At 40.3% G+C, this 25712-nt stretch overlaps 1 protein-coding gene across 1 annotated transcript in view; it reads right to left on the reverse strand.

The window, feature by feature from the left end:
- FAM189A1 (family with sequence similarity 189 member A1) overlaps positions 1-25712 on the reverse strand; it is a 489297-nt gene that overhangs the window by 66294 nt on the left and 397291 nt on the right. Inside the window, exons 6-7 of the mRNA XM_040413849.1 lie at positions 22181-22256; positions 17303-17866 (exon numbers count right to left, since the gene is read on the reverse strand). Coding sequence (XP_040269783.1) covers positions 17303-17866; positions 22181-22256 — 640 coding nt within the window. The remainder of the gene's footprint in view (positions 1-17302; positions 17867-22180; positions 22257-25712) is intronic.

Genomic DNA, 25712 nt, shown 5'->3' on the forward strand with positions numbered 1-25712 from the left:
TCAGAAAAGTCAAAAATAGTGAGATATCTTGCAGAGGGATGCAGCACTCTTAAAATTGCAAAGCTTCTGAAGCGTGATCATCGAACAATCAAGCGTTTCATTCAAAATAGTCAACAGGGTCGCAAGAAGCGTGTGGAAAAACCAAGGCGCAAAATAACTGCCCATGAACTGAGAAAAGTCAAGCGTGCAGCTGCCAAGATGCCACTTGCCACCAGTTTGGCCATATTTCAGAGCTGCAACATCACTGGAGTGCCCAAAAGCACAAGGTGTGCAATACTCAGAGACATGGCCAAGGTAAGAAAGGCTGAAAGACGACCACCACTGAACAAGACACACAAGCTGAAACGTCAAGACTGGGCCAAGAAATATCTCAAGACTGATATTTCTAAGGTTTTATGGACTGATGAAATGAGAGTGAGTCTTGATGGGCCAGATGGATGGGCCCGTGGCTGGATTGGTAAAGGGCAGAGAGCTCCAGTCCGACTCAGACGCCAGCAAGGTGGAGGTGGAGTACTGGTTTGGGCTGGTATCATCAAAGATGAGCTTGTGGGGCCTTTTCGGGTTGAGGATGGAGTCAAGCTCAACTCCCAGTCCTACTGCCAGTTTCTGGAAGACACCTTCTTCAAGCAGTGGTACAGGAAGAAGTCTGCATCCTTCAAGAAAAACATGATTTTCATGCAGGACAATGCTCCATCACACGCGTCCAAGTACTCCACAGCGTGGCTGGCAAGAAAGGGTATAAAAGAAGAAAATCTAATGACATGGCCTCCTTGTTCACCTGATCTGAACCCCATTGAGAACCTGTGGTCCATCATCAAATGTGAGATTTACAAGGAGGGAAAACAGTACACCTCTCTGAACAGTGTCTGGGAGGCTGAGGTTGCTGCTGCACGCAATGTTGATGGTGAACAGATCAAAACACTGACAGAATCCATGGATGGCAGGCTTTTGAGTGTCCTTGCAAAGAAAGGTGGCTATATTGGTCACTGATTTGTTTTTGTTTTGTTTTTGAATGTTAGAAATGTATATTTGTGAATGTTGAGATGTTATATTGGTTTCACTGGTAAAAATAAATAATTGAAATGGGTATATATTTGTTTTTTGTTAAGTTGCCTAATAATTATGCACAGTAATAGTCACCTGCACACACAGATATCCCCCTAAAATAGCTAAAACTAAAAACAAACTAAAAACTACTTCCAAAAATATTCAGCTTTGATGTTAATGAGTTTTTTGGGTTCATTGAGAACATGGTTGTTGTTCAATAATAAAATTAATCCTCAAAAATACAACTTGCCTAATAATTCTGCACTCCCTGTATAGGGGAAGTAATAGGAAATTAGTGAGAATTAATAAATTTTAACAAAAAATCATTATAATAATAAAAGTATTTAACCTCCTCAGGACCGCCGTACGCAGGATTGCGTCTTTGTGGCGGTCCTGTTGTTCTGGGTGGACGCGCCGGTGCGTCCTCTCGCGAGACGCGAGATTTCCTGTAAACGCGCGCACACAGGCGCGCGCGTTCACAGGATCGGAAGGTAAGCGAGTGGATCTCCAGCCTGCCAGCGGCGATCGTTCGCTGGCAGGCTGGAGATGTGATTTTTTTAACCCCTAACAGGTATATTAGACGCTGTTTTGATAACAGCGTCTAATATACCTGCTACCTGGTCCTCTGGTGGTCCCCTTTGTTTGGATCGACCACCAGAGGACACAGGCAGCTCAGTAATATGTTGCACCAAGCACCACTACACTACACCCCCCCCCCGTCACTTATTAACCCCTTATTAGCCCTTGATCACCCCTGATCACCCCATATAGACTCCCTGATCACCCCCCTGTCATTGATTACCCCCCTGTCATTGATCACCCCCCTGTAAAGCTCCATTCAGATGTCCGCATGATTTTTACGGATCCACTGATAGACTGATCGGATCCGTAAAAATCATACGGACGTCTGAATGCAGCCTTACAGGGGAGTGATCAATGACTGTGGTGATCACCCCATATAGACTCCCTGATCACCCCCCTGTCATTGATTACCCCTCTGTCATTGATCACCCCCCTGTAAAGCTCCATTCAGATGTCCGCATGATTTTTACGGATCCACTGATAGACTGATCGGATCCGTAAAAATCATACGGACGTCTGAATGCAGCCTTACAGGGGAGTGATCAATGACTGTGGTGATCACCCCATATAGACTCCCTGATCACCCCCCTGTCATTGATTACCCCTCTGTCATTGATCACCCCCCTGTAAAGCTCCATTCAGATGTCCGCATGATTTTTACGGATCCACTGATAGACTGATCGGATCCGTAAAAATCATACGGACGTCTGAATGCAGCCTTACAGGGGAGTGATCAATGACTGTGGTGATCACCCCATATAGACTCCCTGATCACCCCCCTGTCATTGATTACCCCTCTGTCATTGATCACCCCCCTGTAAAGCTCCATTCAGATGTCCGCATGATTTTTACGGATCCACTGATAGACTGATCGGATCCGTAAAAATCATACGGACGTCTGAATGCAGCCTTACAGGGGAGTGATCAATGACTGTGGTGATCACCCCATATAGACTCCCTGATCACCCCCCTGTCATTGATTACCCCTCTGTCATTGATCACCCCCCTGTAAAGCTCCATTCAGATGTCCGCATGATTTTTACGGATCCACTGATAGACTGATCGGATCCGTAAAAATCATACGGACGTCTGAATGCAGCCTTACAGGGGAGTGATCAATGACTGTGGTGATCACCCCATATAGACTCCCTGATCACCCCCCTGTCATTGATTACCCCTCTGTCATTGATCACCCCCCTGTAAAGGTCCATTCAGATGTCCGCATGATTTTTACGGATCCACTGATAGACTGATCGGATCCGTAAAAATCATACGGACGTCTGAATGCAGCCTTACAGGGGCGTGATCAATGACTGTGGTGATCACCCCATATAGACTCCCTGATCACCCCCCTGTCATTGATTACCCCTCTGTCATTGATCACCCCCCTGTAAAGCTCCATTCAGATGTCCGCATGATTTTTACGGATCCACTGATAGACTGATCGGATCCGTAAAAATCAGACGGACGTCTGAATGCAGCCTTACAGGGGAGTGATCAATGACTGTGGTGATCACCCCATATAGACTCCCTGATCACCCCCCTGTCATTGATTACCCCTCTGTCATTGATCACCCCCCTGTAAAGCTCCATTCAGATGTCCGCATGATTTTTACGGATCCACTGATAGACTGATCGGATCCGTAAAAATCAGACGGACGTCTGAATGCAGCCTTACAGGGGAGTGATCAATGACAGTTGGGTGATCACCCCATATAGACTCCCTGATCACCCCCCTGTCATTGATCACCCCCCTGTCATTGATCCCCCCCCCCCCTGTAAGGCTGCATTCAGTCTTTTTTTTGGCCCAAGTTAGCGGAATTTTTTTTTTTTTCTTACAAAGTCACATATTCCGCTAACTTGTGACAAAAAATAAAATCTCACATGAACTCACCATACCCCTCACGGAATCCAAATGCGTAAAATTTTTTAGACATTTATATTCCAGACTTCTTCTCACGCTTTAGGGCCCCTAGAATGCCAGGGCAGTATAAATACCCCACATGTGACCCCATTTCGGAAAGAAGACACCCCCAGGTATTCCGTGAGGGGCATATTGAGTCCATGAAAGATTGAAATTTTTGTCCCAAGTTAGCGGAACGGGAGACTTTGTGAGAAAAAAATAAAAAATATCAATTTCCGCTAACTTGTGCCAAAAAAAAATAATTTCTATGAACTCGCCATGCCCCTCATTGAATACCTTGGGGTGTCTTCTTTCCAAAATGGGGTCACATGTGGGGTATTTATACTGCCCTGGCATTCTAGGGGCCCCAAAGCGTGAGAAGAAGTCTGGTATCCAAATGTCTAAAAATGCCCTCCTAAAAGGAATTTGGGCCCCTTTGCGCATCTAGGCTGCAAAAAAGTGTCACACATCTGGTATCGCCGTACTCAGGAGAAGTTGGGCAATGTGTTTTGGGGTGTCATTTTACATATACCCACGCTGGGTGAGATAAATATCTTGGTCAAATGCCAACTTTGTATAAAAAAATGGAAAAAGTTGTCTTTTGCCAAGATATTTCTCTCACCCAGCATGGGTATATGTAAAAAGACACCCCAAAACACATTCCCCAACGTCTCCTGAATACGGCGATACCAGATGTGTGACACTTTTTTGCAGCCTAGGTGGGCAAAGGGGCCCACATTCCAAAGAGCACCTTTCGGATTTCACTGGTCATTTACCTACTTACCACACATTAGGGCCCCTGGAAAATGCCAGGGCAGTATAACTACCCCACAAGTGACCACATTTTGGAAAGAAGACACCCCAAGGTATTCCGTGAGGGGCATGGCGAGTTCCTAGAATTTTTTATTTTTTGTCACAAGTTAGTGGAAAATGATGATTTTTTTTTTTTTTTTTTTTTTTCATACAAAGTCTCATATTCCACTAACTTGTGACAAAAAATAAAAACTTCCATGAACTCACTATGCCCATCAGCGAATACCTTGGGGTCTCTTCTTTCCAAAATGGGGTCACTTGTGGGGTAGTTATACTGCCCTGGCATTCTAGGGGCCCAAATGTGTGGTAAGGAGTTTGAAATCAAATTCTGTAAAAAATGACGAGTGAAATCCGAAAGGTGCTCTTTGGAATATGGGCCCCTTTGCCCACCTAGGCTGCAAAAAAGTGTCACACATCTGGTATCTCCGTACTCAGGAGAAGGTGGGGAATGTGTTTTGGGGTGTCATTTTACATATACCCATGCTGGGTGAGAGAAATATCTTGGCAAAAGACAACTTTTCCCATTTTTTTATACAAAGTTGGCATTTGACCAAGATATTTATCTCACCCAGCATGGGTATATGTAAAAAGACACCCCAAAACACATTCCCCAACTTCTACTGAATACGGAGATACCAGATGTGTGACACTTTTTTGCAGCCTAGGTGGGCAAAGGGGCCCACATTCCAAAGAGCACCTTTCGGATTTCACTCGTCATTTTTTACAGAATTTGATTTCAAACTCCTTACCACACATTTGGGCCCCTAGAATGCCAGGGCAGTATAACTACCCCACAAGTGACCCCATTTTGGAAAGAAGAGACCCCAAGGTATTCGCTGATGGGCATAGTAAGTTCATGGAAGTTTTTATTTTTTGTCATAAGTTAGTGGAATATGAGACTTTGTATGAAAAAAATAAAAATAAAAATAAATCAGCATTTTCCACTAACTTGCGACAAAAAATAAAAAATTCTAGGAACTCGCCATGCCCCTCACGGAATACCTTGGGGTGTCTTCTTTCCAAAATGGGGTCACTTGTGGGGTAGTTATACTGCCCTGGCATTCTAGGGGCCCAAATGTGTGGTAAGGAGTTTGAAATCAAATTCTGTAAAAAATGACCTGTGAAATCCGAAAGGTGCTGTTTGGAATATGGGCCCCTTTGCCCACCTAGGCTGCAAAAAAGTGTCACACATCTGGTATCTCTGTATTCAGGAGAAGTTGAGGAATGTGTTTTGGGGTGTCTTTTTACATATACCCATGCTGGGTGAGATAAATATCTTGGTCAAATGCCAACTTTGTATAAAAAAATGGGAAAAGTTGTATTTTGCCAAGATATTTCTCTCACCCAGCATGGGTATATGTAAAATGACACCCAAATGAAAGCTCTATTAGTGAGAAGAAAAGGAGGTAAAATTCATTTGGGTGGTAAGTTGCATGACCGAGCAATAAACGGTGAAAGTAGTGTAGGTCAGAAGTGTAAAAAGTGGCCTGGTCTTTCAGGGTGTTTAAGCACTGGGGGCTGAGGTGGTTAAGCAGGTAATGCATATAAACTCAAAAATGATAAACCAAAATTGAACAAAAATTGACACCTGGATGTAAAGAGGGAGAGGAAACCTCAGATCAGACCCCAAATCAGACTCCCAATCCTCATCAGACATTAGATCAGTCCCCCAAATCAGCCCCTATCTTCATAAGACCTCAGATCAAACACAAAATTATTAAAATAGCTTACCTCTACTGCTCTGGACAGCACCACCATACGTTATGCTCTTCCTGCAGCTATAACTTACGTGCACTATGTCCTGATGCTATATGCAACCAGGACACAGCTCAGAGCGGCATCTGCAGAAGAACAGGGAGCGGAGAGTATAGCCAGCACCAGGAGTACTATATTCACCACTTCCCAGTCCTATTGTGTACTAATGAGTGCTTCCGTAATGGAAGCTTTTATTAGTATTCGTTTTATAAGACGCATTGCCATTTTCCCCTACTTTTGGGGGAAAAAATGTGTATTTTAAAGAGCGAAAAATACGGTATATATTTGTGCTAGATAAATACATGACATTAAAAAAATGCTTGACATTAAAAGCATCAGAAAATTATATTTTGTTTAAAACAAGATTTTATGTTTAAACATTTTTTTGTAGAATTTTGGTGACTTTTTTTACAGTAAAAAAAAATATATACTGGTATATATATCCTAAAACCATGGGGTTTTCACACTGGAAACTGGGCATAAAATTCAAGACTTTATGTTTTTTGAGAGCAGCCACATGGGCAACAGACACAATAGACTGGAGGGGACCTCATTGACAACTATGGGAGATTTTTCGAGACATGCTCTGTGACCTATACAGAGGTTAGAAGGTATCAGTTCAGGTGTGATATCACCTATTGTGAAAGATGGATCTTGTGTTATCTATACGAAGGTGATAGCGGCAATTGTAATTCAGCCTATGATAATAATGTGAGGCTACGGAAATGTTATCAAGAAGTTTCAATAAATGATTACACATAGAGATCAGTGTGAAAAATGCACGGTCTTTAGTATTTTTTTCTTTTTTTTCTTTAGATGAAATGAAAACAAAAATTGCCAAAAATTCTAAAAAACAATATGTTTAACATAAAAACATGATTTTAAAAATAGGTCACTTAGTGATTAAATGTTCCTTTCAAAACATTCACCGTTTTATGTATGCCCATCCAAAGTGAGAGTAATCATTTAATTTCCACAACTTTCTTTTCTGATATGTTTTGGGTGTATGCTTATATCACTTTATATGAAGTAAAGGGTTTATGATTGATGTGCTATAGAGAAGATTGTTTTGTGTTTTATGTATTTCATTATACATCTCTCAGACAACTACGGTATATTGGCAGCTATGAGAATTGTACAAGAGCCCAATGGAGGTGAAGAATACTGATGGCAGAAATGACATGACTTGCCCTCTAGCACGCCACAGGTCTCACTTCCACATGTTCTGAAAGGCTAAAGATGCCTATACATAGACACTTTCTCTCTGCAACATTCACCAGGGATTTGCATTCAGGTTTCCCAAATAGAAAATGAAGGGTTGACATGACTGCCTGACACATATATCATATTCATACAGATTTAGAAGGGATTTTCATGAATAATTCAGTGTCATAAATTTAACAGCTTGAAGTAGAGATAAGTAAATCGATTTTAAACTAATCAAATTCATTCAGGGCAGGGAGGATGGAGGATCACAGGACTCTGGGCAGGGCGTTGGCAAGTGGGCTTGCCTATAATGCCTTACATTCAGCCTCACAGCCAATCAGGTTTTAGAGGAGGTCTTAGACCTCAGATCAGACCTCAAATCAGACCCTATATCAGATCCTCACATCAGACCCCCATATCAGTTCCTTATATCAGACCCTCATATCAGATCTTCAAATCAGACCCCCATATTAGTTCCTTACATCAGACCGACTCCCATATTAGGACCTCAAATCATATCCCCATATCATGAGATCAGATCAGGCCCCATCAGACCTCCATGTTAGACCCCTGTATCAGACCTTAGATCAAAGCCCCATCAGAGCTCCGTGTCAGACCCCCATATGAGACTTCAGATTGAGATCAAACCACATCAGACCTCCAGGCCAGAACCCTATATCAGACCTCAGATCACACCTTAAAATAAATAAATTTGCTTACCTTTCCTGCTCTGCCACTACTCTCCAGGTCCAGTGGTCCATATTGCAGTCACGCTCCCTGATCTTCTCTTGGCACGCACTGCACTGCCACCTGACTGCATATAGCATCAGGTCATAATGGCGCACTACGTCCTGACACTGTAGGCAGTCAGGATAGTGCAGTGCAGCCCCAAGGAGGAATACCAGGAATGGTAAGTACCAGCAGAACCTTGCACACCGCTACCCACACCTACTGCATACTAGTGGAAGCGCTCACTAGTATTCACTTTATAAGACCCACTGCCATTTTGAAATGGGCCTGGACAATAATAATGGTACCCCGAGAAAAGACCACAGGGAAATCTTAAACTAAGGTGTGTCCTGTAATTAGCATCACTGTAGCCAACCTCCCTGGACTGAAGAGATGGATAATACAAATTGTAACCAAAGAGCCCAGAACAACATCCAAAAAGATTAGAGGTGCATTCCATAGTCAGGGTACACCAGTGTCAGATCGCACCATCCATCACTGTCTTAGCCAAAAGTGGACTATATATATATATATATAGCGAGTGAGAGAGAGAAAGAGAGACAAAGGAAAAGAGAGAGACTAGATTATGTGTTGAATTGAACAAAAACAACAAGAGAGAGACCCACACGTGGAATGCAATTCAGTATTCTTTCCATTAAGGATTAACAAAGTCATAGCTAAGCCAGCCTCACATCTGCAACTAACTCTTTTAGTACAAAAACCTTTGTCAGAGCAGAGAAAATAGAATCTAGCTTTTCTAGTTGAGAGGCTTTAGGGGGAACTCTGAGTGGGTACTATTTCTATTATGAAAACCACTTAGTATACGTGATGACTATTGCGGCATATACAATAATCAACTTGGTTTGTGGGAAAAATGTATGCAAAATAGCATGTCTAACATCAATTTGCATCAGAAAGAATTATCTTTCTTATCCTTGTTGCAAGAAAAGCTAATTTGAATATTTTCACATAAGCCCAAAGCTATGCAAAAAAGCTTCCCTGACAAATAAAAAAAGATAAAGTAATTTTTTTCTGATGCCAGCTGTTAGACATACTACTACCATGGAGGTAGCCTCAAATTTTTCAATCATGGCTTTTCCATAATCAAACTTAATGGTTTACATGTTAAGTAAACAATGGCAAGAAAACGTTAATTGACTTTTCCAAAGGATTTCAATGGCTTTTGACATGAGATAACACTGTGTAATGTATTATCAAAGTCAATTTTACATTGGCTACATGTGTATTTTAAGCCAGTCAATGTTCCGCTGGGTTTCTGGTAAAATATATGACAATTAGAACACTTTCTGGCATCAGATAGGCTTAGGAAAGCTAATTTGAATATCTTTCCCAGAAACCCAGATGGACATTGCCTGGCCTACAATACTCTGCACATGTACTATGTGTGTTAGGCACTTTCCTTAATGAGAAAGAGTACCCCCAGACTATGCATATATTTCCAAAAAACCTTTTAGTAGCATATTAGTGCTTAAAAAAACTAATTCAGCCAGAGGCTTGAGTAGTTTTTACTCCTGGTGCACAGATTGCAGGAGGTGGGCCTAGTTTGTGACAAGGCCCACATCTCATAAAAATTAGGCGCTTCCCCCTGTCAAAGACCGGCAGAAAAAGGTGGTCTTGATAAATAAAGCTCCACCCCCTGGTTATTAATATCCTAGGAAGATAAATCTTCATTTATCAACAGAAGCCACCATGTTGTTATATCGACAGAATTTTTTTAGTTTTTTTATAGCTTTTGAAATGAAAAAATTAAAAAAAAAAATTGCTTGGTCTTTAAATGGGTTGGCCACTTTCTGGCTACTGTTGACCAATGTATATGTAAGATGGCAATATGGCACTTGCTAATTTATCCTTTGTTGATAATCTGTGCCATTTTATGGATCTCAAGACATGTCTTTTTTTGGGCAAATCTGTTGTGCTGTCCGCATAAAGCTGCTGTCCATAAAATGGCCTCTGATCGAAGGTCATATGACCAGACACATCACTCAGTCTTCTTCATTCTAATGCACTGAACCTGCACTAAACTCCCAATAGTGCAGATGACAATTGCAGTCAATTTGAATAAAGGAATTTGATTAATTTGCCTGGTTGCCTGACCATCCATCTGCAGCCATTTTATGTACAGGATCTCCATGTGAGCAGCACAAAGGACTTAGCCAACAAGGGGGCATATATTACAAAATATAGTAAATGGTGCAAAATATCAACAGAGGATAAATTGGTAGGTTCCATATAATCATCTTACAAACCCATTTTCAACAGTAGCCAGAAAGTGCTTTACGATTTAAGGTTCAAAATATGTTAGTTTTTAGGCCACATCCCATTAAAAATAAACAACCAAAAATACTGTAACTTCCTCTAACTGGAATGTGTTGTGTATCTAAAGTTATTTTAGTTTCCAAAACTAGATGATGTGGTGCGGTTCACATCACGTTTTTCCTATCCGTTTAACATATACAAAAGAGGCATCCATTCACCATAGAGTTCCATTGTTAAAAAAAAAGTATACTTTTTTTTTACCATTATAAAAAAAAGTACAGTGGATATAAAAAGTCTACACACCCCTGTTAAAATGTCAGGTTTCTGTGCTGTAAAAAAATTACACAAAGATAAATCATTTAAATCATTTCAGAACTTTTTCCACCTTAAATGTGACCTATAAACTGTACCACTCAATTGAAAAACAAACTGAAATCTTTTAGGTGGAGGGGAGAAAAAACCCCAAACTAAAATAATGTGGTTGCATAAGTGTGCACAGCCTCTTATAACTGGGGATGTAGCTGTGTTCAGAATTAAGCAATCACATTCAAAATCATGTTAAATAGGAGTCAGCATATACCTGCCATCCTTTAAAGTGCCTCTGATTAACTAGCAAAAGAATATAAATCGAGTATATGATATATTTTAGAGGACCACCTATATTAATGAGAATTATCTGGTATGAGTGATCAAAATTTTGTAGATATTAAAACGTAACTTTTAATTATAACTCTAAGAAAATAGCCCCTTACTTAGATATATAAATAGAACCTTAGACAAATAAATGTATAGCTTAAATCGTATCACATCTCATATTCGGACTCCTATCCGTGTGCAGCAACACCAATACCAGGACCCATCACTGATCCGAGAGGTAACTGCGGCACAATTGGAGTCGCCCAACTACGCGGTAGGACAAACGGGTTATCATCATACAGGTGCCGCCGTGCACCATTTTTTCCTTTTGTTCTACCTAAAGTTTATGACGTATATGCTTCAATTTCGTTTGGAGTCACCAATACTCTAGTTTCATATGAGATGTGATCCGATTTAAGCTATACATTTATTTGTCTAAGGTTCTATTTATATATCTAAGTAAGGGGCTATTTTCTAAGAGTTATAATTAAAAGTTACGATTTAATATCTACAAAATTTTGATCACTCATACCAGATAATTCCTATGCCTCTGATTAACCCCAAATAATGTTCAGCTGCTCTAGTTGGTCTTTCCTGAAATTTTCTTAGTCGCATCTTACAGCAAAAGCAATGGTCCACAGAAAGCTTCCAAAGCATCAGAGGGATCTCATTGTTAAAAGGTATCAGTCAGGAGAAGGGTACAAAAGAATTTCCTAGGCATTAGTTATACCATTGAACACAGTGAAGACAGTCATCATCAAGTGGTGAAAATATGGCACAACAGTGACATTACCAAGAACTGGACGTCCCTCCAAAATTAATGAAAAGACGAGAAGAAAACTGGTCTGGGAGGCTACCAAGAGGCCTACAGCAACATTAAAGGAGCTGCAGGAATATCTGGCAAGTACTGGCTTTGTGGTACATGTGACAACAATCTCCCATATTCTTCATATGTCTGGGCTATGGGGTAGAGGGGCAAGACAAAAGCCTTTTCTTACGAAGAAAAACATCCATATCAATATTGGCACAAAACCTTCTGGCTTCTGCTAGAAAGCTGAACATGAAGAGGAACTTCATCTTTCAGCATGACAACGGCCCAAAGCATACATCCAAATCAACAAAGGAATGGCTTCACCAGAAGAAGATTAAAGTTTTGGAATGGCCCAGCCAGAGTTCGATTGAAAATCTGTGGGGTGATCTGAAGAGGGCTGTGCCCAGGAGATGCCCTCGCAACCTGACAGATTTGGAGTGTTTTTGCAAAGAAGAGTGGGCAAATCTTGCCAAGTCAAAATGTGCCATGCTGATACCCAAAAAGACTGAGTGTTGTAATAAAATCAAAAGGTGCTTCAACAAAGTATTAGTTTAAGGGTGTGCACACTTATGCAACCATATTATTGAATTTTTATATTTTTTCTTCCCTCTATCTAAAAGATTTCAGTTTGTTTTTCAACTGAGTTGTACAGTTTATAGGTCACGTTAAAGGTGGAAAAAGTTCTGAAATGATTTATTTTTGTCACATTTTTTTACATCACAGAAACCTGACATTTTAACAGGGGTGTGTAGACTTTTTATATCCACTGTATATGTTTTTTTTTTTAACTGGACTCTGCAGGATACAAGGAACGTGGTGTGCTGAGTTTTTGAATCATTTTTTCCCCCCTAATGTATATGTCAAATGGAGGCATAAAATGTGATGTGAACCCACCCTAATACAGTAGAAGAGAAATAATGGGGAGGTTTATTGAAACTGGTGTAAAATAAAACTGGTTTAGTTTCCCACAGTAACCAATCCGATTCCTCCTTCCATTTTTCAGAGCTCTTTTGGAAAATGAAAGGTGGAATCTGACTGGTTGTTATGGGCTACTAAGCCAGTTTTCCTATGCACCAGTTTTGATAAATCTCCCCAAATGTGATGGCATACTGCTTTTTTCAAAAAATTCTTATTTTAGACACATATTTCCATCCTCTATTGCCTGCATAGACAATACAGCTGGGGATGTATGCTTTATGGCAGATGAAATAAATGAAGGTAAATTGACAGAGAAATATCATGGATCATTACAGTCTTCAGGGAGTGGGGGAGAATCACCCCCCCCCCCAGACACCAAAGAGTGAGAGGGATGATGCACACATAGCTTTATCTGTGTGTGTATAGTGTTACTATCTTGCCTTATTTAGGCCTACACCTGAACAAAAGAGTTGCCATTAAAGGGACTCTCCAATCAAACCGTTCCAGCTTTCCATAAAAGGTGATTTTTATTCATTAGAAATAAAATCCAGACATCAAAAATGTGCAATTATGCAGTCTACGCGTTTCTGACCTCCATAATAAACAATATTCTGGAGGTCCGAAAGGCGTAGACTGCATAATTGCACATTTTTTATGTCTGGATTTTATTCCTAACCAATAAAGATCACCTTTTATGGGAAGCTGGATCGGTTTGATTTTTGGAATCTATGCTTGACTACGTCCAGGTCTTTCTTCCGTGCTTCCTTTGAAGGATTATTCAGGGGAGCGCTGCAGGTTTCACTCCCCGCCTTCCAATAGTCCTAACTTTTTTATTTTTCCATTCACATAGCCTTATGAGGGCTTATTTTTGCGGGACAGGTTGTACTTTCTAATGGCACCATTTACGGTTGCATACCATGTAGTAGGGAGCGGGAAAAAAATTCCAAATGGGGTAGAACTGGGAGAAAAACACAATTCTGATAAAGGTTTTTATTTTTTACACTGTACACTATGTGGTAAAATTGACCTGTTATCTTCATTCTCCAGGTCAGTACGGTTCCAACGATACCACACTTGAATAATTTTTCTTGAGTTTTGTTTATTGGTTAAGTATTTTTATTTTTATTTTAAGGAAAGGGGGGTGAGTTGAACTTTTCGTTTTTGTTTTTTTTTTATATTTGTAAAAACTTTTTTTTACTTTTTTTTTAAGTCACCTTGGGTGACAATAGCTGGCAATCATTTTATTGCTCATAGTATTCAGTGATGGCTAAATAGCCATCATTGAAGACTTTAATTGCACTATATCAATACAAGGCTGCCACCTAGTGGCCTGTATTAATATATACATCTAATTGACTCGGAAGCCAGCTTGGGGCTTCGGTCAATTAGATCGCAGTAACAAGTCCCCTGATCTCAGCCAGGGAATCGCATACATGTGCCGTGGGTCTATGCTATTTAAAATAGCAGAGACCCCGCGGCTAAGGTGCCCGCTGCACGCACGAGCAGTCACCATGTTTAGGGATCGGACCCATGATGTACAGCTACGTCATGGGTCCTTAAGGGGTTAAAGGGACACTGTCACCACGATTCTTGACTATCTGCAGTAATCCAGGAGTAGCACTGAAATACATGCACTGAAATACATAGTCCGGACTGCTATGCCATGCTAACACAATGGAGAGGAGTTATGTGTGCATGCACAGCAGTCCTGACAATTTATTCCAGAGCAGACCTAAAGCCTGATATTGGGGCAGCAAGAAAATAAAAATTCACAATCTGCACTCCTTATCTTCAGTACTAATAATATATTACTTCAAATAGTAGTCCAAGATTGCGGGGACTGATTCCCTTTCATCCCCTACACCCTGCTCGCTCTGCCCCAGTCTGAACAACAAAGCAGACAAGTAGGTAGCAGAAAACAAGTGACAGGTGACTATGACTGCACCTGTTGTGATTGGGTAAATTGGGTAAAAAAATAAAAAGGAAAGGAAATTAGTTATTAAAATGAAAGAATAAAGAGCATCAGCCATTTTTTTTTTAAATACAGTATGTCATTGATGAAACATTCTTTTTAACATTTCTTATTAACAAATACAGAAGAGAGGAAATACATAGTAAGTGAGGCAAAGAAGTCAAGCTTGCAATGTTCTCACTTCAACCTATTTAATTTCGCACAATACTATTATCATATATTAAACAGTTGCCCTGTTAGCACTGTTCAGCTAGAAAATGATTACTCTCATATCCCTACATTTTAGAAACTCCAACAAGATACATTTATGTACAAATTCAGTCATTTTGCTGAGATTTGTAAAGGTCTCTGAACTGATTCAAACCGGATCTACTTAGGCAGCAATTTACCAAACACATGTCAACAAGAAACTATTTGCAAACAAGACTTTCTAAAAGTCATATAGCCTCATACTGTGAAATCGCAGCTGGAAATGCAAACCATTAAACTAGTCGGATCATTCTGTAAGTGTGTTAAAGTTCAGCTTCATTTTCTCAGTTGGAGATACAAACCATATTACTTGCCTGGTAATTTTCTGATGTGTAAAAGTGCCTTTAATTCTCAATTCAGCTCAGGCTTCCAAATGTCTTTCCTAATTAATCTACCAATTGTACTGCAGAGCTACTGGGGCTGCCTGAAACACAAAACTTTTCCTTCTAGTAACTGCCTGCTATAAAATACAGAATCCATTCGAAGTGCTAAAGTCAAACTGCTTGTTATGTCTGCTGATATATTTTGTCAGAGTTTTATTTTCGAATGGGTTCTATATTGATCAAAGGTAATTGGTTTCTAACGGGGTTATCCATTCTATCTGTCTCGCCTTATCACTCCCCAATACACATTATATTATGACAATTTTTCAAGCTAGATCTCTTCTTCAAAGAATGTTTTTTGACATTTGGTGATGAAACATATACATTATGGAGATGTTTGGGGCTAGGGAGCATTTACTAGTATGTCCTTCAATTGTCTTCTTCTATCAACTTGTTTGTGTAACACTCTAGGCTTGAAGTAGACCTCCCGCTAAAATGTTTATTCTCTGACCTGTTAGAAAGGTACTTGATGTAATCTGTAGTGATGGTGACCTTCTTATCAGTGACTGTATTTGTGAGTTATAACTTCCCTTCTAATTTTTAGCTATGTCATGTGACTAACTCTCTGATCTCCAAATGACACAGGACAGAAAGTCCGTTACTTCTCTATTCATTCCTACGAGACTGAGAATGAGGCTCCCATAGGAATACATAGAGAAACTGACTTCCTGTCCACACATAAGATGCTGTGTGATTTGGAAAGTATGATTGCTGGTCATAGAGAAGCAGAAGGTAGGAGATAGGTCACAAATACAGACACTGGTAAGAAGATTACATTCACTACAGATTACATCATGTACCTTTCTAGCAGATCAGAGAATAACATTTTTTGCGGGAGTTCTTCTTTAACTAATACATGGTGTGTGCCTAGTGCAAGAGTGTGGCATAACGCAGAGACCTGACAACCAACCATAGAATTCCTATGCCATGTACCAGCATGGTCCACTTTAAGCTCCCTGGGCTTGTATATTTTTTATTCATTAAAACACAGATATGGACAATCTTTTTTCTATTTTCTGATTGTTGACTTTTAATTACATTTTCTGTACATGATTATGAGGGCAGCCATCTTGCCTGAGCCGATGTTAATGGCATTTAGATGTCTGCTTTACAGCAGACATGTGGACCATAGGAACTGGTAGACCAGCAATGACTCATTGACTCCCATGGAGAGTGTTGTAGGCATGTTCCGTGATCTGTGCAGGGACGGGAAAAGAGGTGAGCTATGACCATTACCTATTGAGAATGGTGGATCCTTAATTATCTATATATAAATGATATATTTCGCTGTAATCCTGCCTGTGATGATGATGAAATGACTGAAGTACATGAAGCATCAGTACCTATCATTAGGCTCAGTGGCTAGAGTGAGAACTGCTAGATTTTAGGATAACAGATGAAATGCAAAATTAAGATGAAAACCAGGCTTTTACAGCTGTCCATTTTTGATGAGACATTTCCAATTGCAAAATGGTATATATTTTTTTCATTTAAAATACTTATTGGCCATTTTAGTTCTGTGAATGGCTCATTGTCAGTAATGTATGTTGCATTCCCCTATATAGCATGCAGATAATGTCAGCTTACAACAACGAAACGGTTATATCTGCCTTTTATCTTCGTTTTAGTAAGGCTTTTCTCTGTGTCACGTGAGTGGATTTCGATCCCAGTTTAAATGAACTGATCCTTTCAGAAACAGATATATCTAAGAAAAAGCTAAGTAGAATGGCTAACAACGTGGCAGAGATGGTTATCATTAAGTTTTAAACACCACTATATATAAAAACTAACACTGTGATGTCTTGAATTTAGCAGTAAATGCTCTGTAAGGAATTTAACATCTACAGTAAATTTATAAGATACATGTTATCAGTTTCTACACTGTTTCAGTCCAATAATAAATACTTTACCAGATTCGGATAATGTCATAGGTAACATGCACACCCCATGCACTATTCGGGTTCGGCAACCACATTATTTCAGCCCACGTCACTGATGCACTGTTAGATGTATTTGATTACCTTCTGTACTAGAGGAGCAGGAAACAGGGTCACTGGTAGATCGGACTATATTGGCAATCCGATATCTCCTAGTATGATGCTGCTGGGCTGTCTTTTCCTTCGGTCCTGAGTGAGATGTTGGGTTTATTGGTAATGTGCTTGGTGATGGCTGGCATTGTCCAGGTGGTTGGCTGAACACACCACAGCACATTTTTATAGGTTTCAATGACTGAGACAATTTCTTTTCCTTTGTAGATAGTTGAGAATCTCTTTCTGGGGTGCTGAAATTCTCAGATGAAGAGTCCAAGGACAGATCTTGCCACTGAGATCTATCTGTTGATGCTCTGCTTCCATCATCATCTGGTGAACACTGCGAATGGGTGAGATGAAGGCCACAGCGAAGACTATGTTCCAAGCTGGCACAGCTACTCCCTGTAGCTGCTGTACGAATAGTGCTATATGGAGAAAAATCTGCAGAACGCAAAGAACCTTGAACTTCTAAAGAACAAAGATCTTCTGATGAGCAGCTAAGTGCAGGAATATCAGCTACTTCTGACACCAGAATGGAAGTACTGTCCACAGACACTATAATGTAAAACACAAAGAGAACAAGTGTAGTCACATTGTTTATTACTATTTTTTTAAATATATGAAGTTGTCAACCTTATTACATTTACTTAAAGGAAATGTATAATTAATTTCATGCTGCCCTTTAAACCTTTGACAGAGACTGTGAGGGAAATGCTGGATCGCTTACTGGAATTGACCCAGTTTTTTTCCTAAAATTCCTATCAAACAGCTTCTTCCAGAATGGAGCACTTGAGCCCAATCAATACACTGCACACATTTAGGAGCCTTCATAGCTTCCAACGCCACTGATGTACAGCTCTCTTCCTACAGAAATCAGCAGTGGAGGGGTGGAAAGGGAAGCTGGTACCTCATGAATATGAGGATGTCTTGACACATGCTCTCTATTGAGTGGACTCCAGTGCTCAGCATGTATTGGAGCTGCTCAATACTGACTTGACAATGACCTTAAGCAAAATGTGACCAGTTTATGTTGTTCTCAGTTAGGGCCTCTTTATCAAGCAAAGAGAGGTATTTAATACAAAAACTCCAGTTAGATCATATTAGATGCAACTTGTTTATTTAGAAATTCAAAGTCGGTTGCTGCGGCGAGGTGGTAACGTTTCGGCAACTCTGTGCCTTCATCAGACTGCAGCAAAAAAAAAAATATTTTATATGATATCTATATGATATCTACCTGTTGCGGCAAGGACACAGTCATCCTCTATGAAACAAAATCAGCTGTGTTGGTAAGGTTGGTAAGGAAATCGCCCAGATAAAACCAAACTAGTATCTATCTGCAGTGTTATACTCATAACAGCGGCATTAGGTAAGTTGCTCCGGTGACACTGGGCCCAGTATCACTATATCCATAATTAACTGCTACTAACCTGGAACTAACTGAATGTACTATGAAAAGAAATAGACCTAATAGAGGTATAGGTAAGCCAGCTCCTAGGCTCATGTTCAGTATTATTAATGCCTATGAGTACAATATAGCTATGAGTATAACACTGCAGATAGATACTAGTTTGGTTTTATCTGGTCGATTTTCTTAACCTTAACAACACAGCTGATTTTGTTTCATAGAGGATGACACTAGTTGACTGTGTCCTTGCCGCAACAGGTTCTTTTATTTTGAACTCCAGCGGAAATCAAATTTATTATTTTTCCTATGTCTTTATTACTTTTGCATTATTTTTGCCTTTATTTACTTTTTACTAATTTGCTTATGTAATGTTCTGATATACAAATGTACATTGAACATCCGCTGTCATATCAAATGATATAGATATCATATTTAATATTTTTTTTGCTGCAGTCTGATGAAGGCACAGAGTTGCCGAAACGTTACCACCTCGCCGCAGCAACCGACTTTGAATTCCTAAATAAACAAGTTGCATCTAATACGATCTAACTGGAGTTTTTGTATAAAGGGGTGGGAACCCTACTCTGGTAAAATATCCACTGAGTGCTACAAGGGCTCTGCTTGTGAATGCAAAGAGAGGTATGTAATGAGACGTGAGTTACTGTGGGAGCCTCTATGTTGTTGTGGTGCTTCCCTTCCAGGGAGAGAGTCATGTTGTAAAATGAGGCTTCATATGCCATGCATAAAAAAAAAAGATAAAGCAAAGGATCTTTTGACATTAACCCTTGAATATTACAGCCTACAACACTCAAGGGTGCCTTCAGCTGATCCCTTGACACATTTTTAGGTTGTTGTTTTTTTAGACAGGGTTTTATGTCCTGTACACAAAAAAGTGCAGGATTCTTATGGAAGAATATTTTCTGGGGGAGAACAATAAATAAAAAGTATATTGCTTCTCTAAGATAGGCACATTTTCCCAGAGTACCTTCCAGGGTCTAGTATAAGTATCATAAGTTCTTGACATGAAATGCTATCTTGGAAAGAGGTCAAGCTGGCAGCTTCTTTCATTTCAAGGCTTACAAAGGAAAGTATCTGCCTACGTGAAGCTATTTTTTTAACCTTATCAACTACAGTACGCAACTACACTGCGTGCAGAATTATTAGGCAAATGAGTATTTTGACCACATCATCCTCTTTATGCATGTTGTCTTACTCTAAACTGTAAAGGCTCGAAAGCCTACTACCAATTAAGCATATTAGGTGATGTGCATCTCTGTAATGAGAAGGGGTGTGGTCTAATGACATCAACACCCTATATTAGGTGTGCATAATTATTAGGAAACTTCCTTTCCTTTGGCAAAATGGGTCAAAAGAAGGACTTGACAGGCTCAGAAAAGTAAAAAATAGTGAGATATCTTGCAGAGGGATGCAGCACTCTTAAAATTGCAAAGCTTCTGAAGCGTGATCATCGAACAATCAAGCGTTTCATTCAAAATAGTCAACAGGGTCGCAAGAAGCGTGTGGAAAAACCAAGGCGCAAAATAACTGCCCATGAACTGAGAAAAGTCAAGCGTGCAGCTGCCAAGATGCCACTTGCCACCAGTTTGGCCATATTTGGCCATATTTACATCACTGGAGTGCCCAAAAGCACAAGGTGTGCAATACTCAGAGACATGGCCAAGGTAAGAAAGGCTGAAAGACGACCACCACTGAACAAGACACACAAGCTGAAACGTCAAGACTGGGCCAAGAAATATCTCAAGACTGATTTTTCTAAGGTTATATGGACTGATGAAATGAGAGTGAGTCTTGATGGGCCAGATGGATGGGCCCGTGGCTGGATTGGTAAAGGGCAGAGAGCTCCAGTCCGACTCAGACGCCAGCAAGGTGGAGGTGGAGTACTGGTTTGGGCTGGTATCATCAAAGATGAGCTTGTGGGGCCTTTTCAGGTTGAGGATGGAGTCAAGCTCAACTCCCAGTCCTACTGCCAGTTTCTGGAAGACACCTTCTTCAAGCAGTGGTACAGGAAGAAGTCTGCATCCTTCAAGAAAAACATGATGTTCATGCAGGACAATGCTCCATCACATGCGTCCAAGTACTCCACAGCGTGGCTGGCAAGAAAGGGTATAAAAGAAGAAAATCTAATGACATGGCCTCCTTTTTCACCTGATCTGAACCCCATTGAGAACCTGTGGTCCATCATCAAATGTGAGATTTACAAGGAGAGAAAACAGTACACCTCTCTGAACAGTGTCTGGGAGGCTGTGGTTGCTGCTGCACGCAATGTTGATGGTGAACAGATCAAAACACTGACAGAATCCATGGATGGCAGGCTTTTGAGTGTCCTTGCAAAGAAAGGTGGCTATATTGGTCACTGATTTGTTTTTGTTTTGTTTTTGAATGTCAGAAATGTATATTTGTGAATGTTGAGATGTTATATTGGTTTCACTGGTAAAAATAAATAATTGAAATGGGTATATATTTGTTTTTTGTTAAGTTGCCTAATAATTATGCACAGTAATAGTCACCTGCACACACAGATATCCCCCTAAAATAGCTAAAACCAAAAACAAACTAAAAACTACTTCCAAAAATATTCAGCTTTGATATTAATGAGTTTTTTGGGTTCATTGAGAACATGGTTGTTGTTCAATAATAAAATTAATCCTCAAAAATACAACTTGCCTAATAATTCTGCACTCCCTGTATGTACTAGGTCCTGGGCCTACTGCAGTAACATTTGTTCCCAAGCAAACATTTTCTCACACTACAGTGACATTGGCTTCCCCGTCTAAGGAACACATTTCTCTCTTTGAGATGTATAGGGCTATGTAGAAACCTGCTTTCCATTTTTTAGCTTTGTATATGGGCATCATGCCTAGGGTTCCATTAAAACCATAATATTCACCCAGAATTTATTTTTATGTACAATACAAAAATAAAAAAGTGTATTGTATATTATTCTATTTGATTACATAATTACAGAATAGTTAATGAATGGTTTATATTTAAATATTGGAAGGTAATCATCAAATACGGCATTTAATAAATAGCTGTATAAAGTTACTCTGCAAAAACAAGTATAAAAAGACTTAAATGCAATTGTTAAAAACAATATATATTTAAGTCTACTTCTATATTTGTGAAAAAAATTTAATTAAGTGATCAGGGTTGTTAAAACATATTAAAGGCCTTACTGCATTATAATAGTCTCACGGTAAGTATCCCGAGATTAATGGATACTTTTCCAGACACATTAACATAAACCATAAAGTACATAGATCCGAAACTGTGTATTTAAATATATCATGTACAAAAGTAATTTGGTTTTCTGCCACAGTATACTCTAATGTAAATGCATAGAAATACAATGCAACAGAAAAAAGTTCAATACTGAGTAAAGAGCAATATTCAGTAAATCAGTTCAAGATGGAACTTTTAACATAAACTGATATGCTACCAACCTTGTGTGCTGAAGCCGGCTGTAGTGTTCCTGTCCCCAATGCTGGATTCTGTCACCTGCTGGTCTATACTGGTCCCCTGCAGCAACACAGGATAAATACATCACAAATACATTTTTATCCATGTAATTTCAAGTACGGTAATTTCAAATAACTAGCCTGCAGATATATGTGAGTTACTTTTGTTTAGGGAAGTTTTCTCAATCTATTAGCAATTTATTGTATAATAGGAGACAGATACCATACCATCAGTACTAGAAAACGTCTCAGAATAGAGAAGTCCAGCACCCATGGATATCAATCTTTTATTTTATTTAATGGTACAATAAAACTGGATAAGACAGCATAGTGCAAAAGTCATCTTACAGTACGTGCCTCAGGCCAGCAAAAAAACTGCATATAAATGAAAGGTGATCCAAGGACCAGATATCATTCATTGGGATTTGAATTTATGCAGTGCTTTCATATACTGTATACAAGTCTTTATATATTTCTAAATATTGCTATATATATATATATATATATAGATCCAGAAAAAAGAGCGGCACTCCGGTAGATAAAAGCAAAGTGAACCCTTTATTCACACAGGTGGTGCAACGTTTCGGCTCCAAGCATGAGCCTTCTTCAAGCAAAGACACAACTCAAATGGTGACAAATATATAGGGGAATCAATCATCATACAAAGCATGTGATCACAGACCACCCAGTGGGTGTGTTACAAATCATGTCAAAATAAATGGTAAGTAAATACAGTGTATAATAATGAAAAAGATGAATCATCAATTAAGAAGCATGTCCATGCATGCTATATACATCAAAATACAAATATGTGCATTGAGTACAGTGAATAAAATCATGAAATATATCCATACAATTCATAAACGTAGATAGTGCAGGGGGAGGAGCAAAGCGGTGGGGCCGCACACATACCAAGCCAGCAGGGAGACCCATTCAGTGTCGCCATGTCGGCGTTGTTGACATCCTATTGCGCAGGCGTGGTCAGGCACCAATAGCGGGTATAGGGCATACAGGGAGCGCGACGCATCATCACAGAAGGACGGCACCCCTACGTCATGTAGACGTCATTCCTGGTCTGCCGGGATGTTGCGCATGCTCAGTAGAGATCATAGTCACAAAGCGCCATCTTGGTGACTGGAAACTCATCAATAATCATACCCCTGTATTTCGCATCAAACCTAAACCAAATTAGGGCATCAGAGGCCTCAAAAGGTCACAAGGCTCCCAAATAAACGGGTGCCAACATGTCCAACCCTGTGAGAGATCCACCACAACTGCGGGATCCGCAGTATCTGCAGGGCTCTCTCCACAGGTATCAAGCCATCATTACAGCCCAGGAGGGATCTCCTCATATAGGTACTCATATGCTACAGGGTGATAGAAGAACAATAAATATTTTAACCAACAAGGGCTGTCATGTCACAAATACCCGTCCCGCGGTGCCTGCCAAGACCGGCAAAAACCTAAATCAAAGATGTCATTAAAAGAACGACAACAAAAATACAAAATGCAGTCGAGTGGTCCCCTCCTGAGGTATACTGCACGCACACCATCCGTATGATCCATCCCCCACAGTGTAAGGTGTGAGTGATCTGGAACGAAAAAAAGAAAATGTTAGGGCGAGAATAAATAGAGTTATGTAACTCTTCAAGTATGTACACTGATGACAGAACAACATCCCATAAAACAAAAAGGGGGCAAACCTACCCTTACAGAGCATCCCCAAAGTTATAGTCGACATTCAGGCCCTTAGGTTTCAGGCTGTCCAACTTGTGGATCCAGCTGAGCTCTCTAAGCTTTAGTGTCCTGGACCTGTCACCACCCCGCCTAGGTTGGGGTATGTGATCAAGGATCCAGCACCTCAAGTCACCTTCTCTATGCTTGGCCTCAGTAAAGTGCTTGGATACCGGTAGATCCAACCGTTTTTTCCGGATACTGAGGCGGTGATTGTTGAGGCGAGTCTTCAATTCAGTTGTCGTCTCGCCCACGTAAAGCAAATTACATGGGCAAGATAAAACATAGACGACATGGTTTGAATCACAGGTCAGATGAAATAAAATACTGTGAATCGCACCAGTGGTGGGGTGTACGAAATTCCTCCCTTTGCGAATGTACTTGCAATTGACGCAGTTCAGACAGGGAAAACACCCCTGGCCGGACTGCGTCAACTTGGTTTGTCTCAAGGATCCCTTGGGGCCAAGATCGGCTTTGACCAATTGATCCCGTAGATTTCTAGACCTACGGTAGGATAATAATGGCGGACTAGAAAGGGCCTAATAAAGGGCCTGAATGTCGACTATAACTTTGGGGATGCTCTGTAAGGGTAGGTTTGCCCCCTTTTTGTTTTATGGGATGTTGTTCTGTCATCAGTGTACATACTTGAAGAGTTACATAACTCTATTTATTCTCGCCCTAACATTTTCTTTTTTTCGTTCCAGATCACTCACACCTTACACTGTGGGGGATGGATCATACGGATGGTGTGCGTGCAGTATACCTCAGGAGGGGACCACTCGACTGCATTTTGTATTTTTGTTGTCGTTCTTTTAATGACATCTTTGATTTAGGTTTTTGCCGGTCTTGGCAGGCACCGCGGGACGGGTATTTGTGACATGACAGCCCTTGTTGGTTAAAATATTTATTGTTCTTCTATCACCCTGTAGCATATGAGTACCTATATGAGGAGATCCCTCCTGGGCTGTAATGATGGCTTGATACCTGTGGAGAGAGCCCTGCAGATACTGCGGATCCCGCAGTTGTGGTGGATCTCTCACAGGGTTGGACATGTTGGCACCCGTTTATTTGGGAGCCTTGTGACCTTTTGAGGCCTCTGATGCCCTAATTTGGTTTAGGTTTGATGCGAAATACAGGGGTATGATTATTGATGAGTTTCCAGTCACCAAGATGGCGCTTTGTGACTATGATCTCTACTGAGCATGCGCAACATCCCGGCAGACCAGGAATGACGTCTACATGACGTAGGGGTGCCGTCCTTCTGTGATGATGCGTCGCGCTCCCTGTATGCCCTATACCCGCTATTGGTGCCTGACCACGCCTGCGCAATAGGATGTCAACAACGCCGACATGGCGACACTGAATGGGTCTCCCTGCTGGCTTGGTATGTGTGCGGCCCCACCGCTTTGCTCCTCCCCCTGCACTATCTACGTTTATGAATTGTATGGATATATTTCATGATTTTATTCACTGTACTCAATGCACATATTTGTATTTTGATGTATATAGCATGCATGGACATGCTTCTTAATTGATGATTCATCTTTTTCATTATTATACACTGTATTTACTTACCATTTATTTTGACATGATTTGTAACACACCCACTGGGTGGTCTGTGATCACATGCTTTGTATGATGATTGATTCCCCTATATATTTGTCACCATTTGAGTTGTGTCTTTGCTTGAAGAAGGCTCATGCTTGGAGCCGAAACGTTGCACCACCTGTGTGAATAAAGGGTTCACTTTGCTTTTATCTACCGGAGTGCCGCTCTTTTTTCT

The sequence above is a fragment of the Bufo bufo genome, chromosome 1, assembly GCF_905171765.1.
Source record: "Bufo bufo chromosome 1, aBufBuf1.1, whole genome shotgun sequence".
In the NCBI taxonomy this organism is placed as follows: domain Eukaryota; kingdom Metazoa; phylum Chordata; class Amphibia; order Anura; family Bufonidae; genus Bufo; species Bufo bufo.